Source organism: Lactuca serriola, chromosome 2 (genome assembly GCF_051521515.1).
Source record: "Lactuca serriola cultivar US96UC23 chromosome 2, Lser_US96UC23_V15, whole genome shotgun sequence".
Taxonomy (NCBI): Eukaryota; Viridiplantae; Streptophyta; class Magnoliopsida; order Asterales; family Asteraceae; genus Lactuca; species Lactuca serriola.
Window position 1 is genome coordinate 209531610 of NC_136409.1, and position 18410 is coordinate 209550019.

The 18410-nt window shown below is 38.1% G+C and overlaps 1 protein-coding gene across 1 annotated transcript; it reads left to right on the forward strand.

Annotated features, from left to right (window-relative positions):
• Positions 1–454: 454 nt before the first annotated feature.
• LOC145088346 (protein disulfide isomerase-like 1-4) lies at positions 455–4016 on the forward strand. Its single transcript, XM_079026625.1, has 12 exons — positions 455–1056; positions 1420–1549; positions 1719–1884; positions 1962–2080; positions 2202–2282; positions 2396–2482; positions 2577–2651; positions 2760–2828; positions 3092–3172; positions 3266–3400; positions 3495–3551; positions 3636–4016. The coding sequence occupies exons 1-12, from the start codon at positions 518–520 to the stop codon at positions 3834–3836; spliced, it is 1740 nt and encodes a 579-aa protein (XP_078882751.1). The 5' UTR covers positions 455–517; the 3' UTR covers positions 3837–4016.
• Positions 4017–18410: the final 14394 nt, after the last annotated feature.

Sequence of the window (18410 nt, forward strand, 5' to 3'; positions counted from 1 at the left end):
AAATAGACTGCATTTTACATCCAACTTAATAAATTTTAAGTGTTGATTTATTAATAAATTTTAAGTGTTGATTTATTTAATTAGTTCAATTCCATATTCTCGTTATAGCTATTCGTTATTAAGCTTGTCTTTCTATCATATTGTTTGAATATAATTAATATTTTTGGTAAAATTCTCATATTTATTTAATTCGATGTATATTTCAAATAATTGGTTGTTGCACGTTATGCATCTTTCTGGTTTATGTTACTAGCGATTTGTACATGCACGTGATATTACAACACATTATCAAATGTTTTACCAAATACTTTCTAACAAGGGACATGAAGTTGGCCTTAAATAAGGAAGGAATGTTAAGTTTGGGTGTCAACTGATATTTCTTAAAATTAATAGGCTGAAATGAATTTTTGAAAAAACTATCGAAGGGCTAGATGTACACATATTCACATCAAATTCACAAGCTACACCACTTTCTTCTACCCTCTCTCTGTGTGTTTTCAAGGTCTCAACGGCTACCATGGCTGCTACGAGATCACTTCTTCTTTCTTTGTCAATTCTACTTCTACTTTGCTTCAACGCTTCTTGCAAAGATACCCATGATCTTGATGAAGAAGATCTTAGTTTCCTCGAGGAAGACGAGCACGACGCCGCCGAATCATCCCATCACGGTTACGAGGACCATGATTTCGAGAACTATGATGATTTGGATGATTTCGGAGACGGGGAGGGAGAATACCCAGATTCAGAATCGGCTCCCGAAGCTGAGATCGACGAGAGTGATGTAGTTGTGCTAAATGGGTCAAATTTCAGTGATTTCTTGGAGAAAAATAGGTATGCCATGGTGGAGTTTTACGTGCCGTGGTGTGGGCATTGCCAAGCTCTGAAACCGGAGTATGCGGCGGCGGCGACGGAGTTGAAGGCGGATGAGGTAGCGCTGGCGAAGATGGACGCTGGAGAGGAGACTGAACTGGCCCAAAAGTACAATGTTGAAGGGTATCCTACAGTGTTATTCTTTATTGACGGTGTTCATAAGCCTTACAACGGTGCGAGGAACAAGTTAGTCTCTCTCTATCTCTCTCGTAGTGAATTGATTTTATCTTCTTGATAAATTATAGCCTGTAGCTTTGATTCTGCTGTGAAGAACAGTCAATTCATTTGTGACTTCTATTTGTGATCTAATCTGGAGTTCCATTTCTGCCTAACTTGATAAACGGAAATTAGAAGAGGGGTAAATCTGTGATCAATTAGCACCAACGGAAATGCAATTGGTACATCTAGCATCCTTTGTATCCATTGAGCAAAGAGGGATTGTAATTTTGGGTTAATATAAGATATCTATCAAGAAATAAATATAGAATTTTTGAAATAATTGCTCTTTTGTGTTTTTTTTTTTTTTTTTCTTTCTTTCTTTCTTCATAGGGATGCTATTGTGACTTGGGTGAAGAAGAAGATTGGTCCTGGTCTACACAATTTGACCACAACCGAGGAAGCTGAAGGCGTATTAACCAGCGAATCACCAGTAGTTGTGGCCTTTGTGGAAAATTTGGTGGTATATCTTCTTTTACACGTGAAATTTTCCACTTAAATTTTCAATTATTAGCGAGTTTAAAACATTGCACCTTCAATCTTAAAGTAAATGCAACATTAAAGGGTTCGACTTTGTGTCAAATATCCACAAATGTAACATTACATCATGATTTTTTTTTGTTTTTGTGTAGGGTCCAGATAGTGAAGAACTTGCTGCAGCTTCAAAACAAGAAGATGAAGTAAGCTTCTACCAAACATCCAGTGCTGATGTGGCAAAGCTTTTTCATATTGACCCAAAAGGGAAACGACCAGCTTTGGTATTGGTAAAGAAGGAAGACGAGAAAGTTAGCCACTTTGGTTCGTTTTCTTTACCATTTTTTCTTCTTCAAGTCACTAAACTTCATGCAAAATCTTAACCAATATGTAAACTACAGGGGGTCAGTTTGTAAATTCAGCAATAACAGAGTTTGTCTCAAAGAACAAGCTCCCTCTTGTGATTTACTTCACTCGTGCAAGTTCTTCACAAGTATTTGAGAACCCAATCAAGAATCAGGTAGAATTTTTTGCTTAATCAGCAATACTATTTATGATTATATTCATAACCTTTTATGTGATTATTGATTCTAACAAAAGGGTGCTTAAATTTGTTTGTTTTAAATCTTGCTCTTTGACAGGTGATTCTTTTTACTACTTTGAATGAAACCGAGAAGTACCTTCCTATATTCCAAGAAGCAGCAAAATATTTTATGGGAAAGGTTAGTATAATGTTTATAGTCTCTCATTTAATCACATGGACTTGTAGCTTCAATACTATAATGTTTTTCATTTTTGTTCAAATCTTACATTTATTCTTCGGTTGTTTACACAGGCTCTTTTTGTATACGTTCCAATGGACGAAGAAGATGCTGGTAAACCAGTTGCAGAATACTTTGGCATTGAAGGAAGTGCTCCAAAAGTGAGTATCATCATCATCATCATCATCATCATCATGCATTCTCCACCTCACTTCCTTTAGAACATGATCATGTCATGACATCATTTTTATTCAGGTTATAGCATTCACTGGAAATGAAGATTCCAGGAAGTTCTTTTTGGAAGGAGAATTGACCTTGAACAACATCAAGGTTTGCACTTTGCAACATAACATTTGATCATGTTGTTATTGATTTTTATATAAATTAGAAAAACAAATGAAAGATAACAAACACTGCTTGCTATGTGTTTTCTTATAGTCATTTGGTGAAAATTTCCTAGAAGACAACCTCAAGCCCTTCTACAAGTCTGATCCAATCCCCGAGACTGTGAGTATTTCTATCTGTATGGATAAAATTTTGTGATGTTTAAAAGATAATTGAAAATGACAACATACTTGGTGAAATACAAGTTAAAAAAAATGGAGGGCCAATTTGTAAGAAAGTTAGGACTTAATAAGGAAAGCTCGATTTCTCAAACTTTCTTCATTAATTTGTTCTTTCTGCATCAAGTAAAAAGGAAACATCCGTTTGTAGCTTACCAGATTAAGTCATGTTCTTAATTGTAACTTTCTTTATTTTGTTTGTTTCAGAATGATGAGGATGTAAAAATAGTTGTTGGTAATAACTTTGATGAAATAGTTTTGGACGAGTCAAAAGATGTTCTTCTAGAGGTACGTTTTTTTGGTCAAACCATTAAAAAGATTAAAAAAAAATAATGATTATGATTATGATGAAATAATTTACATTTTTTTTTGGCATATTAGATATACGCGTCATGGTGTGGCCATTGCCAAGCACTCGAACCAACTTACAATAAACTCGCAAAACATCTTAGAGGGATTGATTCCCTTGTTATAGCCAAAATGGATGGCACCACAAATGAACACCCTCGTGCCAAGGTACTTTTAATGGAATTGGAATTCGTGATTCCATTCCGTAGTATTTCATGATTTTTACGTTCTTGATGTTTTACACTTTTTTGTCCTTTTCCAGTCTGATGGATTCCCGACACTACTTTTCTTCCCCGCTGGCAATAAGAGTTTTGACCCGGTAAGTACCCGTTAAACAAGTAACAAAATCCACCATTTTTTTTTCCCTACTCATTCATTAAAATTTATAACTTGGGTTTTGCAGATCACAGTTGATACAGATAGAACAGTGAAAGCCTTCTACAAGTTTCTCAAGCAACACGCGGCTATCCCATTCAAGCTCCAGAAACCTGAGTCGACTCAGAAACCCCAAACCGAGTCCACTCAGAAACTCGAAACTGAGTCAACTCAGAAACCCGAGTCAACACAGGAAAGCAGCAATCAAGATCTGAAGGATGAATTATGATTTATGAGGTTTTCCATAACTTCTAACTTCAAAAATTAGCATATGTTGCTCTACCAAAATCGAATAATGTAGTGGTCAAAGCCCGAAAGTCAAATTTTCAGTTTTTTTTTTACTACGTTTGACTTGTGTAAAATGTCAAAGCTTTATAGGATATTTATATTTATATATGATCTTTCTGCCTGTCGACATATAAACATTGTATTATGTTTTTGTTGTTATGTGTTGTTTGACGGGTTATCCAATTCATACTATTTACCTGTCATTTTGTTTTCTTGTCGCCAAAACCATAGTTTTTATCACATCTTTTTTTATATAAAAAACACGTTTAAGATGAATTTTGTAACACTACATTGACATACAACAATGGCAAAACAATTTCAAGCATTTCCCCTTTTCATTCTAGTTCTTTTTGCTTCTGCGAGAACACTCCAGGCCATAGCACCTGCATCTGCACCCTCTCCAATTCCATACTGGTTGCGGTTTGCACCTGGTTCGGCTCCTTCACAAGGACCAGTACCAATCCCACCACCAGTCATTCCACCACCTTCGACTGGCGGAGGCGGAGGCGGTGGTGTGCCGACAAAGGATAGTGGTGGAGGGTCTTCTGGACTGAGCGGGGGACAGAAGGCGGGGATAACTCTTGGGGTTTTGGCCGGTGCTGGTTTAATTGGGTTTGCTACTGTTGTGTACATGAAACGCCGGAGTAATATCCAGCGAGCACGTTTTGGGGCATCGGCTAGAAGATCTCAATTATGAGTCGCTATAAGTTCCCAGATTTGTTTCGTCATGTGGGTTTAAGTGATCAGTTTGTTTTGTTTAATTATTTTTTCTTTCGATTTTTTTTTGTTTTGTTTTTATACTGGAAAAAAATGATAATTATGGGGATGCATTTGACTTTTATTTATAACCACGGGTGGTACGATTAAAATTTTTATAATGACAACAAAAATTAATAACTATCAAAAAAACATTGGACATGATTATGGGTTATAATGTCTTTAATACTGATGAAACTGCAAAAAAAGAAAAAAAAAACTATCCACTTTGTAAACTTATAGTCTTACTTTTTATATAAAACAAATTTGGTATCCATCAGAAAAACTTACAGAAATGGTACTAGTATATGTTGTGTGTGCAGCAATTACAAAATAATAAATACTATAAAAGTAGGGATAATGACTTGAAAGGGTAAAGAACTTTCGATTTTTGTCACATTTAGTCACTAAACTTTTTTTCGTTGTCTATTTGCCACTAAACTATTGAAACTGTTCACATTTTACCCTTATGACCGGCTGTGGGTAAAATGTGAACAGTTTCAATAGTTTAGTGGCAAATAGATAATGAAAAAAAGTTTAGTGACTAAATGTGAACAAAATCGAAAGTTCGTTTCCCTCTAAAAAGTTCAATGACTAAATGTGAACAAACTTCCTATTGTATTATGTTTTAGCAAAATTATTTATTTTTGTTTAATTGTAGCAACATTTGTTGATGAAGAAATCTATGAAATAAAAAAACAAAATGTAACATCCGGATTTCCAGGTATCATCATTTAAGTATTTTTCTTTTGAGTTAAGAAGAGAGACTCGACGAGTTGACGCCTCAACTCGTCGAGTAAGGTCACGACTGATGACTCGGATTAATGAATGGACTCAACGAGTCGGTGAGGCGACTCGACGAGTCCGCGCTGTTGGCAGAAACCCTAAATCTTTGGGCCCGAGCCATATTTAAAGGCACTTATGGCCTTCAATTGCGACTACCATTCCCATAAGTGAGAACCCTAGCGAGTTTGAGTGTGTAGAGTGAGAGGAAGAGCTATCTTGAGCTTTTTGGTGTGATAGATCTGGACCCTTCTAGGTTCAGAGAGCCGAGAATATGAAGCTTTAGTAGAGTAAACCTTGGGGTTCGAAGTTAGGAAGCATTTATGGGATTTTTATGGTATATATAGTTACTTTCATCTTACACATAGATATGAAGTATTTTATATAAATTACGTGCTATGTGTGCATATTATTTGAATACTTGCTGTCTATGCTGGATGAACGATTTTATACATGTTTTAAAAGATTTAAACGGTATATTTATTTTATATCTACAAATATATTGCGGATGAAACATGGATAGATGAAATAGTTGGTGTGTGATGAAATAAAATGATGAGAGATAGTTGATGATAGAACGGTGGTGATAATTAGGTAAACAGATGACGATGAATATGTGATGTAGGATGAAAGGAGATACCATAACCTTAACCAGCAATGTGGCGATGTAGTCATCTACCAGAGTATAGATGGTGACCACGGACTATTCTAGACAACCCAGTGGAAACACCTGCAGGCTCATAACCTGTAGGTGATGAATTACGAGTTCAGAAGATGTTGTAACTACGTATTCATGCGATGATACTCTAACCCCTTACTATGAATTACGAGTTCAAACGATATTGTAACTACATATTCATGGGATGTCACAAATTTCGCATGTCAAACCAATGGTCATAATTCACATCAGTGAGAATGGTTCATTTTTTTGTAAAACCAAAATCAGATTGGAAATTTTGATTTTTTATTTTGGAAAATGTCAAACCATTGGTTTTTTATTTTGGTTTTAGTTTTTTGTTTTTTTTTAAATATATTTTTAGGGTTTTGTTTTGTTTTTTTTCTTATTTCATAGATTTCTTCATCAACAAATGTTGTTACAATTTAACAAAAATAAATAATTTGCTAAAACATAATACAAGAGGAGGTTTGTTCACATTTAGTCATTGAACTTTTTAGAGGGAAACGAACTTTCGATTTTGTTCATATTTAGTCACTAAACTTTTTTTCGTTATCTATTTGACATTGAACTATTGAAACTGTTCACATTTTACCCTTATGACCGGCAACAGCCGGCCATAAGGGTAAAATGTGAACAGTTTCAATAGTTCAATGGCAAATAGATAACGAAAAAAAGTTTAGTGACTAAATGTGACAAAAGTCAAAAGTTCGTTACCCTTTCAAGTCATTATCCCATAAAAGTAATAGTGTAAAAAAAATGGTACTTCAGTTAAACAAATATGCAATACTTTATAATACACAATTAAATGAATGTTATAGGAACTTGAAAAGCCCAAAATAATAATGTTTAATAATAAATGGACAAAAATTCTCTTTTACTAAATTTCCACTGTTCAATATTATAATTGGATGTTATTATGGGCTATAACTTTTTTAAGAGTGTTGTAAGTTGAGGGGTAAAATATTTATAAAACATTTAAATGATTAATAAAATTTAAGACTTTTTTTTAATACTTTTTGTATTGACTATTTAAAATTAATACATATATTTAGTTGAATATCCTTATGAAAGTGATGTTTTGGCCAGCCATTAAGACACTAAATAAAAAACATAGAAGAAGAAAATAATATTTTAAGAGAATGTGTAAATTTTAATAGCAACCTACTTTAAGAAATCTGCATAAAACACACAGAAGACGTACACACATACACATATGGAACACAATAAAAGAGAATATGTTATCAAGATTAAAATTTAAGTTGTAATATACTAATACGAATTTTGAAGTTGTTAATCTTTTCAAGTATATGAGAGCAATTTAATCATACTTCTGGAAGTACAATGCTATCATTGTTTAATATGAAAATAAGATAAATTATTTTAATAAAAGGAATGTGAAAGTAGAATGTTATAATTTTTCAAAAATGAAAGTAAAATGCTATCACATACTTGTATGAAAACCAACTTATAATAAGTTGATGTAAATTAAGTAAGAAACCTAACTACACAAAACTATATATAATTACATAATTACCATTTTGCTGCATAAAAATATATGGTGTTGTGTTTGAGGTTAAATGAAGTTATTATGTGGATAATTACAAATAGTTACAAACTTTAGTCCATTTTACTGATGCAATGATCCAATTTAATTGAATTAGTCATCACCAACAATGAAGATCTCCTTAGACAACCAATGGGGTATGAATTCAGCTATCCAAGTACTTCATAAGGAATTGTCACCATGTAAAAACTACAATACAAATCAATCTATGAATTATAGATATAGCAACATACTTCCATTTCTTTGTGTTTTATAACACACTACTATCAGTTCTTTCCATTGCAATAAGCATGTATTATCAAACTAAAAAATAATATATATATTTGGTAGCTTAAGAACAAAAGATGATTATCATATAATCATTAAATCCAAGTGGGGAAGAAAAATGTTTGAGATTTTATTTCAAAATATATATAAATTGAATTTGAATGATATGATAGAAATGATCCCATTAAATATGGCATGTTAAATGCAATCTTGAAACATCATCATCACATGAAAAAAAGCAATAAATAGCAACCGAACAAAATTAGCAAATAATCGAACAAATTGTTTTCATTGTCATTAGATAACATTTTCTATATAGGTCATTTGTCTTATGGTTAGGGAAATCTTTTACTTTTTCCTTGTCTTGATGCAAATGGGTCTCAATGAGAAGAATATTATGACTTTGGGTTGTGAGACCTATAGTTCACGTATCCGCCATTATTACAATGAACCACTGCATGAAGTCCCACTTCTATTTCAAAACTGCATACCACAGAATTTATATGTCAAATTTAGAGGGCAAATTCGTAATTTCACTTTCCTAATTTAAGCGGGAAAATCAATGGGAAAGGGCTCAGAGAATGTTATGTGGCAAATAGGGTACTTATTTATTAGGATAAATAATATGTTTAAACCCATGAAAACCACGGTTGAGAAATAAAACATTTTTTGTAATACAAAGCATAATGAGTAATCAAAGATTTGCAAAAAAAAATAGTAATCATGAAAAGATAAAGTTAAAGAATCAATTTGAACATACTTTGACAGGGTTTTTATAGTTCATTGGCTTTACATCACAATATGGATTAAGCACTTAGTCCCAAACCATTAAAATCAATACAATTCTTAACACTAAAGTACATAATCTACATACTTGACATTTTAAAGTTGAAACTATCATTTGAACAATATACATATAACCAATAATACATGAAGATCAAAACCAAAAGTCTAAAGACAGAAAAAAATCTAAAAACTTACCACTTATTTATTAGGGAAGCTATGTACAATAATTCTCCCAATATCGTAAATTTGAAGATATTCATACGGTAATCTCCCATGGAAACCTAACAAATCAAACATCAATTGAGTCATTTATTTGGTAACCTAACAACATAAATTGAGCCATTTCCTCCTCTCTACTTGTTCTTTAGCATACTTCAATATATTTGTTATATAATGTTTGATTGATGAATATGAAATAGATAATGAAAGTAAGAGCAGACTATAATTCAAGAAAGAGTATGAATCGTAAGAAACATCTTTTGTTTTGGATTCAAACTGAAACCAAATCCCACCTTGTCTTCTCAGCACCCACTACCTCTTCAACCATTTTTTTGTCTAAAATCACTTATATCATCTTGTTGTTACAAACTTTAACCATTACAGGTCAAGTCAATAACCAGCTGGAAGATCTTGAAAATCCAGAGTTTTCATCTAAATCAAGAGCAAAATACAAAAGAAATATGTATAACCTTAGCACTTTAAGAGAAGCTTAACCCAATCTGCTGTGTCTGGAAAATTCCTAATGCAACTTAGATGCCTGCAAAATAGATCAGAGTTGAAAAATGTAACATCCCAAAATACAGGACAAAAATTTCATTTTTAACTAAACACTTTGCAAAACATTTGTAAATAAAACATTGTCTGATCAAATCATTTCGCATCCATACATCGTGTTTGAAAACCAAAATATGAAATCAACCAAAAGTCAGAGTACAAATCCCAGAACAATCTCGGAAGGCAGAAAAACAGTGTGTGTGTATGATGTGCCGCTACCGCGCCAACTCCTTCCCCTTCGAAGACGAGGTACCTGAAACCAAAACTGAAAACTGTAAGCACGAAGCTTAGTGAGTTCCCCCACTGTACCACATACCATATAACCACATAACATACATATATTGTCAGGCATATCTGGGTTCCCAACCTACCCCTTCGGTCCTCTCGACCGCATACTGACTAGCATAGATGGGTGCTGGTTTCCCCTTCGATCCTCTCGACCGGATACTAACTAGCATAGCTGGGTGCTGGTCTCCCCTTCGGTCCTCTCGACCGGATACTGACTAGCATAGCTGGGTGCTGGTCTCCCCTTCGGTCCTCTCGACCGGATGCTGGGGACTATTTCACCCCCTACTACTACCACATAACACATATCACATAATCTATCTAACATAATTGGGCATGACTGCCCCTTCGGCCCTATCGACCGGTAATCTGGGGACTATCTCCCTTACTGTCACTAGCACATAACATCATATCATACTAGCACATAAACATATCACAGGTAGTAGCAACCCTAGATGAATATCACAGAGACAGTCATCTAATCATACAACTCCTACTGGTGGGCCGACATTCTGGCCGTAGACCCACTGCTACCGGAAGGTAACTCACCTCGAAAAGTAGTTGCTGAAAGTCTGCTTGCTAAGCGCCTAACTGCTGAACCGGTAATCCTCCGGCTATAAATCATAAACATAGATTAGCCACTCATAAATACCCTTAGGTCAGATGACTGACCCACCCCTGGTCCAAGGTCAAATCCTTGGTCAAAGTCAACTTCCAGTTGACTGAACTCGCCGAGTCATGGCACAGACTCGCTGAGTCCTTTTCCCACTAACCTGGTCCTACTCGACAGTCCCTCTTCTCACTCACTGAGTCACCCTTAAATCACTACTTGGGACGATAGAACCGACTCGCGATCCGACTCGCCGAGTCCAAGAACAACTCGCCGAGTCCCCACAAGCAGACCTCCTGCTCGCTTCCAAATCCTCACTAGGGCATTCTTTATGAGGATTTGGGTTTCTAGGACTATTGCTACACGCTAAGTTGCTAATTCCGCGAGCAGTGACGAAGGGTTGGACCTTCTACACTTAAACCCCTCTCAACTCAGTAAATGTTCATATGACTCGCTGAGTTTGAAGAACAACTCGTCGAGTTCCAGGCAATCTTCATAGGACTCGCTGAGTTGTTCATCCAACTCGCCGAGTCTAAGACCATCTTCATAGAACTCGCCAAGTTCCACTTTAGGACTCGCTGAGTCCCTTCGACCCACTTCCCATACAGACCAAATCTGAGACATGCAACGCTTCCAAACCATAGATATATGTTCCTAGGGCATGCTTATCACGTAAAGTTGCAAACTTTACGTGCATGCATGGCCCTATAAGCTCCAAAAGGCAAATCCAAGCTCTTTATGAGGTCATGCACTTAATAGGTACCTCAATCACTTCAACCACAAAGACTTTATACTTCTATACGTCCATAAGGTCTAGATCTGAAGTCCTTTCGGATCATAAAGCACAAACACATGGAGTTTGGTGTTTTAGGGCTTGAAAACCACCAATTAGGGACAAAAGGGGATCTAATGAACTAGTGATCAAGGTAGGGACTTTTCTACCTGAATGGAAGCCTCTTGCAGGGTAGATGTTGGATCTACTTCCCCTCCTTGCACTCTTCCACCTCCTTCTTCTTCTCTTAAGCTTCAAACTTCCTTCACAAGGCCAAAATCACTCACAAGGACAAAAAGGGGCTAGTGTTTCACTCTACAGCTCTTCTGGAAGTGTTAGGGACAAGGGAGGCCGAGTTAGAGTGTTTAAATAGGGTGCAAACACCCGGGTTAGGGTTTTTGCCCAAACGGGGCCTACTCGTCGAGTCCAAGGCTTAGACCCCGCGTCTCATCCCGCTTCTACTCGGCGAGTTGGTCCTTCAACTCGCCGAGTCCAAGGCAAAATGCATTATTTAAGAAATATTAATTACAAGTGTTAAGCTATTAAATAAAATTGAAGATCGATTAGATCTTTGTAACAGGTAGTGCAAAGAACATAAAACAATAAACAAGACAAGATTGAATCACAATGTGTCGAATGATTAATTCAAACAATCCTCAGCAGAGCTCGACTAAGAACTTCCGCATTAGAGGATTTAGGGTTACAAGAACGATAATAAAACTTCTTTGATCAATCTATTCTCTCTTTTCTATCGTTAACCTAAGATGCATGCAAGCACCTATATTTATAATAAACCCTACTATACTCACGGATGGTCAGGCCCATACCGGAGATATAAAAACGGACTAACAAACGAGCCCAATAGACGCAACATACAAAACACGACCTAACAATCTCCCCCTTTGCGTCAAATTGGAGCGAGACTACTTCTTCTTCTTGCTTGGGCCAGCAGCGGGAACTTTCTTTGTGGTGTCAAACAGACGAGTGATTAGTAAAAGGATCGTCTGTCTGAACCGAATGTACCAGTGTATCATGTCATCGAAGTACTTGACATCATCCGCTGAGTTTTGCTTGCACCTGTGGATGATCCCCAAAACATGCTCTAAGCAAGCAGTAGTGTACAGATGTTTGTCAGCCAAGGCAAAAAGACATTTCTGTCCTTCGTTCCTGGTGAACATGACCGAATTCCTTCTCGAGTCAATTTTGCCCATCTGTATTTGGTTCAGATCACTGGTAGAGCCAACAGGAGATATTGTTGATTTCTTCTTAAATACGCTTGCTATCTCCTGATCCATCAACGCAACTTCCATGATGTAGCACACGAGCATCCTCTTGAAATGGTCTATGATCGGACCGTATTCAGCTTCATTGGTTAGAAGGATGTTGTGCAAGATTATCCAATCATGGGGATTGAGGTTCGGAAGATCTGCAAGAGAAATGGCATGTTCGGTTTTGGCAGATCCCCGAAGTACCTTGAACCGAATGTTGATGAAGTTCCCTTCACTGTACGGCTTCAAGACCCGAACGTTTACAATTTTCTGAGCGCTCCAAGTCTGATATTGAGGGTGAGCGGCCTTCAGATAAAAATTGATCAAGTCCCGATCAACCTGTGGATGAGGATGAGGGAACTCTGAAACGTTGGCGAAGGAGTGAAAGATGAACGCCTTTCGGGTCAGAGGCATGTCGAATTGAGAGTCGACAGTGTTGGAACAATCAAGCGATATTACAGGTTCCAGCCACAAGATACTTGGAGTGTCGATGGCTTCTTTTATCATCCTCTCGAGAGTCCAAGCAGGAAAAAGAGTTTTCCTACTCTCAAGAAGGTCGTGGGCTTCCTTCTGTTTTCTTTCTGCTTCTTCAGCTTCTCTAGCCACACGAGCACTGATATTAGCATCATCATTTCGACGTTTTCGCTTTAAAAGATCAGCGATAGTCTCTTCATCTTCATCTTCTTCCTCAGCAATGTTCTTGCCTTTATCTTTCACACCAGAACCGGAGGCTTGGCCTACTGGAGGAGGTTCGGTTGTGTGAGTTGCCTTTGAGGATGGAGGTGGTTGAGACATGGAGTCCTTCTCTCCCCCTTGTTTCATAATGGACACGAAATCAAGTAACCCTTCAAGTTTGCTTAACAGGGCAAGGGCTGGAGCGAGTTTCTCTACAAGGTCATGCCTCACAGTGTAGTTAAGGATGGGATCATGTGCTTCGAGGATGTTGGAGATGGCAGAGTGGACATCCGAAACACACAACTTTATCACCTCCCTTTCGGACCGAAGAGAGTCAATATCTTGCTGAGAGTGAGAAAGTTGAACACTCTTGACCTTCAGAGCAGTGCTCTTCTTGGCCAGAACATCTATCAAAGAGTTCTCAGCAGCCAAATCTTCTTGTAGCTTCGAGAGACACTCGTCAATGGTTGCACGAAATGCTGAGTTGTCGTCAGAAAGCGTTTGACGAAATGAAGCGAAGGACTTCAACTCAGTTGAGACAGACGTTGTCAACTGTTGAACAATTGGTTCCAACATAGTCTTAGCAACATTTTCACTCTCCTGTAAAGACTGTAACAGGACGGAGGCATCAGAAAATAGTTTATCGACTTTTTCGGTCGCATCCTGACAAGCTTTCGTTGAGGCGTCGATGGCGGAGGTTGCAGAAGCAATGGAATCTTGCTGAGCCTTTGAGAAAGCATCAACAATCTTCTGAACTGCATCTTCAGAAAGGGATGACTAAGTAGTGGAAGAGGAGGCGATGAGCAAGTCAATCTTATCATGAAGCTCCTTGAGATGTCGCTTGGTTACGGGAGCATCGTCATCGTCATCACTCTGAACTTGAAACGGACTGTAGTAGACCGAGTCAAACGTCATATCCTCTCCGCCAAGGAGTGGTTCTTCTCCTTCTGAAGCATGATCAGGAGAGGGTGGGGGTGGTGAAGCTGGTGGAGCTGAAGTATGGGTAGGTTCGGGTTGGGTTGTTTCGGGCGTTGGTGTAGGTTTGGGTGCTTTTGTGGTTTCGGGTGCTGGAGTAGGTTCGGGTGCATCAGTATGAACCCCCGTATCAGATACGTTGGCTCTAACATCTGCAGTGGATGTTGTGGTTGCTTCGGTGAATATTGGTGTTGGTATGGGGATCGAAGTGGATGGTATTGAAGTAGTGGAGGTTATGGGGGGGGAATAGAAAAAGGAATGGTTCTAGGTGGAGAATTAATGGGAGAAGTAGAGACATGAACCTCTGGGGTAGGAGATCTGGGTGGAGTGTTGCATCGTGGAGATTCGTCAGAATCCGAACTCTCACCCTCAGACTCGCTTGAGGAGGAAGCGATGATCAGCTTTCGTTTGGGCTGAGTTTTTCGGCGCTTTTGCTACGGAGACTGAGCAGCCTTGGTTGGTTTCATCTTCTTTGGAGAAGGGCCTTTAGCCCCTTTCGCCACCTGTTTCCCTTTATCAGCCTTCTTGCCTCTTGGAGCAGGCTTGTCGGCGTCATGAATGGACTTCAACATCTCCGGAGTGAGATCCCTCGGACCAGAACGCTTGAATTCTTTGTATGTTCTGATAATCCGGCTATCAGCAGGAACGTCGCCATACATAGTTTCCGGTATTGAACCGTTGAATGAAAACTTGGAAGCGTCCGAGACAATGATCTTCGTGGTATGGAATGTACCAATCGAAGACATTGGAGCACCAGCGACAATGGGGACGTGGTACTTGTCCATCACCCATTTCGTGATCAAGGTCCAGAACCTAGCGTAAGAAACCTCTAAATGCCTGGAAGTAGAGGAGAGACTCTGGATGAGCTGTTGCCATAGAACAGACCCATAATCTACATTGATGCCATTGTAGATTCCATACATTATTGATAAAAATAACCGACTGGCACCATCAAATCCAGCACTTCTTTCAGAAAGCCCTTTGAATAGAACAGTGAACATCCCGTTCCACTGTGGAGGTAGGGACGACTTCTTGAACTTCGCGACTGAAGTAAGCACCTCCGTATAACCCATATTGTAAAACATGTTGAACAAGTGCCCCAGTGGAATCGTCTCAGGGTTAACCCTCGTAGAATCAGCTTCAAACCCTAACAGGGAGCAAAACCTTTTCTTTGAAATTGAGGCTTTTTACTGAAAAACATCAAAGAAGATTCTGTCAACAGCCTTGTCATAATGAGCAGTCGCAAAGATTTGCGACAAGAACTCCATCGGAACAGATTCAGCTCTTGTAAGTGCAGGAGCGATCGGAGAAAACTTCAAGCACTCGATAATGGGGAACATGAAGGCATCGTAAGCTTGAGGAGTTAAATCAATGATGAGGCTTTGTTGTGGGCGAATGAGTAGTATGTGGGATGTTGCGTGAACAGAAGAAGAATCTACCATTGCTTGAATAGAGTGGAGAAGATGATGAACATGCAAGTATTAAGGAATTTTTGCTCTCTGGAAATTTTGATTGCGGTAAAGAGGTAAATGAAGTATTATGTTGCCTTTTATACTGTGGAATTAGGAGAGAGAAAGATCTTCCCAAATCTTCAATTAAAAATCGAAGAGTTTTCCGGAGTTGACTGATGCGTGACAGTTGGGGTAGCCGATGATCACGCATGAGAGAGAGTGTCAGACCCCTAAGAACATGCCTCCCATCAAGTGCCATTTGGATATGAACCGTTTCAGATTCACACGCGCCCCTTCTGCGTCATTTGGAGATGAGACGGTTCCAATTCGCACGCTTTCCCTTTTGCACCGTTTGAAATCAAATCGATTAGACTCCCGCCTGAGTCAACATGTCTTCATCTTATCCCTTTAAAGTGTAACGGCATCTTTCGAAAAAAAATCCCCCACGTGGATTAAAATCAACCACAGCCTTTAATCAATCATTAATCCAATGAAAATGCCTGTAATTAATAGAACCTGAATTTTGGAAAATCAAAGATTTTCGTGCTAAGGGCGTAAAAGAAAAGAAATAAATCAATAATTTTTAGGAAAAATGTGATGTCAATAAAGACACGAAACAAATGATCCCGGGCACAAATCTCTTCCTCCAAAGTGAAGAGAGACCTTAAAGTGTTTGTGTGGTTTCCCGTTGAATAAAGATCAAACACTTATTAAGAAGTGTTGAAAGGCTCCTTTTAACTAGGCTTATTAGGGTGGCTTTCGCTTCGATTCAACATTCCTAATCTTGATATAAGATAGAAAGTGAACGAAGTACTTGTGAGACCGGTGTAGTCTATTGAACAAGTAGGTTGGGAATAATTTAAATTGGCTGGGAATATAAAATCTCAAAAAAAATTAAAACTGGATCCCAAGGGAAGAAATGTTATTGGTTGTAACAATTTCATAGGAATCACACAAAAGAAAAAACTTGAGATGACATTAAGATACACCCGTCAATTCAATGGTGAAAACTAGAGCAAATTAATTGTTCACCGTCAATTCGTATTGGGTATTGAATTTTGGGTTTCACTTAGCTCGTAGTGGCACGAAACTAAGATCATGAACACAGTTATTGTGTAACCATAAACCTCAGTGGTAATTTCTGAGAGTCTCAAGGGTTACGTTTGTGAAACGATTGTGATGGAGAAATGAAATGTAGATGGTGTAAGAAACCAAAGTACCTCTGCTGCGAAAAATAGGACCAAGCAGAAAACTCTTATCTCATGTGAGAAGAGAGTTAGGTAGCTCATGATTAGAATAAATATGATAGCCTAATTTGGAAGACAAGGTTTGTGTATACCAAGTCATTAAGGCTATTATTCAGAATCAGGTGAGGCTTTGGACACATACAACAGCATGCTTCTAGGGACACTTAGCTAATTTCAATAATTTCCTCATAAACGAACACACAAATAAAATTAAAGCCAAAAAGAAAATAAAGAATAAAATATTTTTGGAGTTTTTGATAATAAAAAAAAAAGGAAATTTTTTTTTTGGAACCGAACCCGAGCGTTCGGTCTATTTCGGTTGTGAAAAACTTTGGAACCGAATCCGAGCGTTCGGTCTATTTTGGGGGAGAAAAATTTTGAAACCGAACCCGAACGTTCGGTCTATTTCGGTTACCAAAGAAAATAGATTTTCAAAAAGAGAATAGTTTTGACAATAAGAGAAATGAATTTGGAATAATGATACAAAAGATTTACAACCAAGAAAACTACCTTTGATTGAGGAGCGAAAACCAGATGATTCAACCGAACCCGAGCGTTCGGTTCATTTCGGTACATTAGTGCAAGATCCGAACCCGAACGTTCGGTCTATTTCACTTTTTACGTTTGAGAATGAGTGGTAATTTTTGGTAAGGACTCTGATTCCATCATACCTAGCCCTTGTAGAATTTTTTTAAACGACGCTTCAGGAAGAGCTTTGGTGAAGATGTCAGCCAGTTGATCAGTGGTTCGAACAAAATGAATTTCAACGTTCCCATCTTCCACATGATCTTTAACGAAGTGATACCTCAGTGCTATGTGCTTGGTCTTGGAGTGTTGCACTAGGTTATGACAGATCCTAATTGCACTCTCAGAGTCACAATATAGTGGGATCTTTTTCATATTGAGTCCATAGTCCCGGAGTTGACTTTGGATCCAAATCACTTGAGAAGTACAGGAGGCAGCTGCAATGTATTCTGCTTCAGCTGTAGATAAAGACACACAGGTTTGTTACTTTGATTTCCAGCTAACCAACTTCCCGTCAAGGAATTGGCAGCCTCCCGTGGTGCTTTTCCTGTCTAGTCCACAACCTCCAAGGTCTGCATCTGAGTAGGCTTGAACGAAGAAGCCTGAGTTGGATGGATACCATAGGCCTAAAGAGGTAGTTTGCTTGAGATAACGGAGTATGTTCTTCACTGCAAGCATATGAGGTTCACGTGGATTCGCCTGAAATCTAGCACAGTAGCATACAGAGAACATTATATCAGGCCTGCTAGCAGTAAGATACATCAGAGAGCCGATTATCTGGCGATATAGCGTAATATCAACTGCTGGCTTATCCAAGGATGGAGTGAGCTTGGTGCCGAACGCCATTGGAACTTTAACCTTCGAATCTCCCATCATGCCAAATTTTGCAAGGAGAGTCTTTGTGTAAGCCTCCTGATTAATAAAGATGCCTTCGGGTCCCTGTCTAATATTTAAACCAAGGAAAAAGTTAATTGGACCCATTAAGCTCATTTTAAATTTAGTCTCCATCAAGTTTCTGAATTCAGCCGTTAAGCTAGGATTCGTTGAGCCAAAGATGATATCATCGACGTAAATTTGAACAATCATAAGGTGGTTACC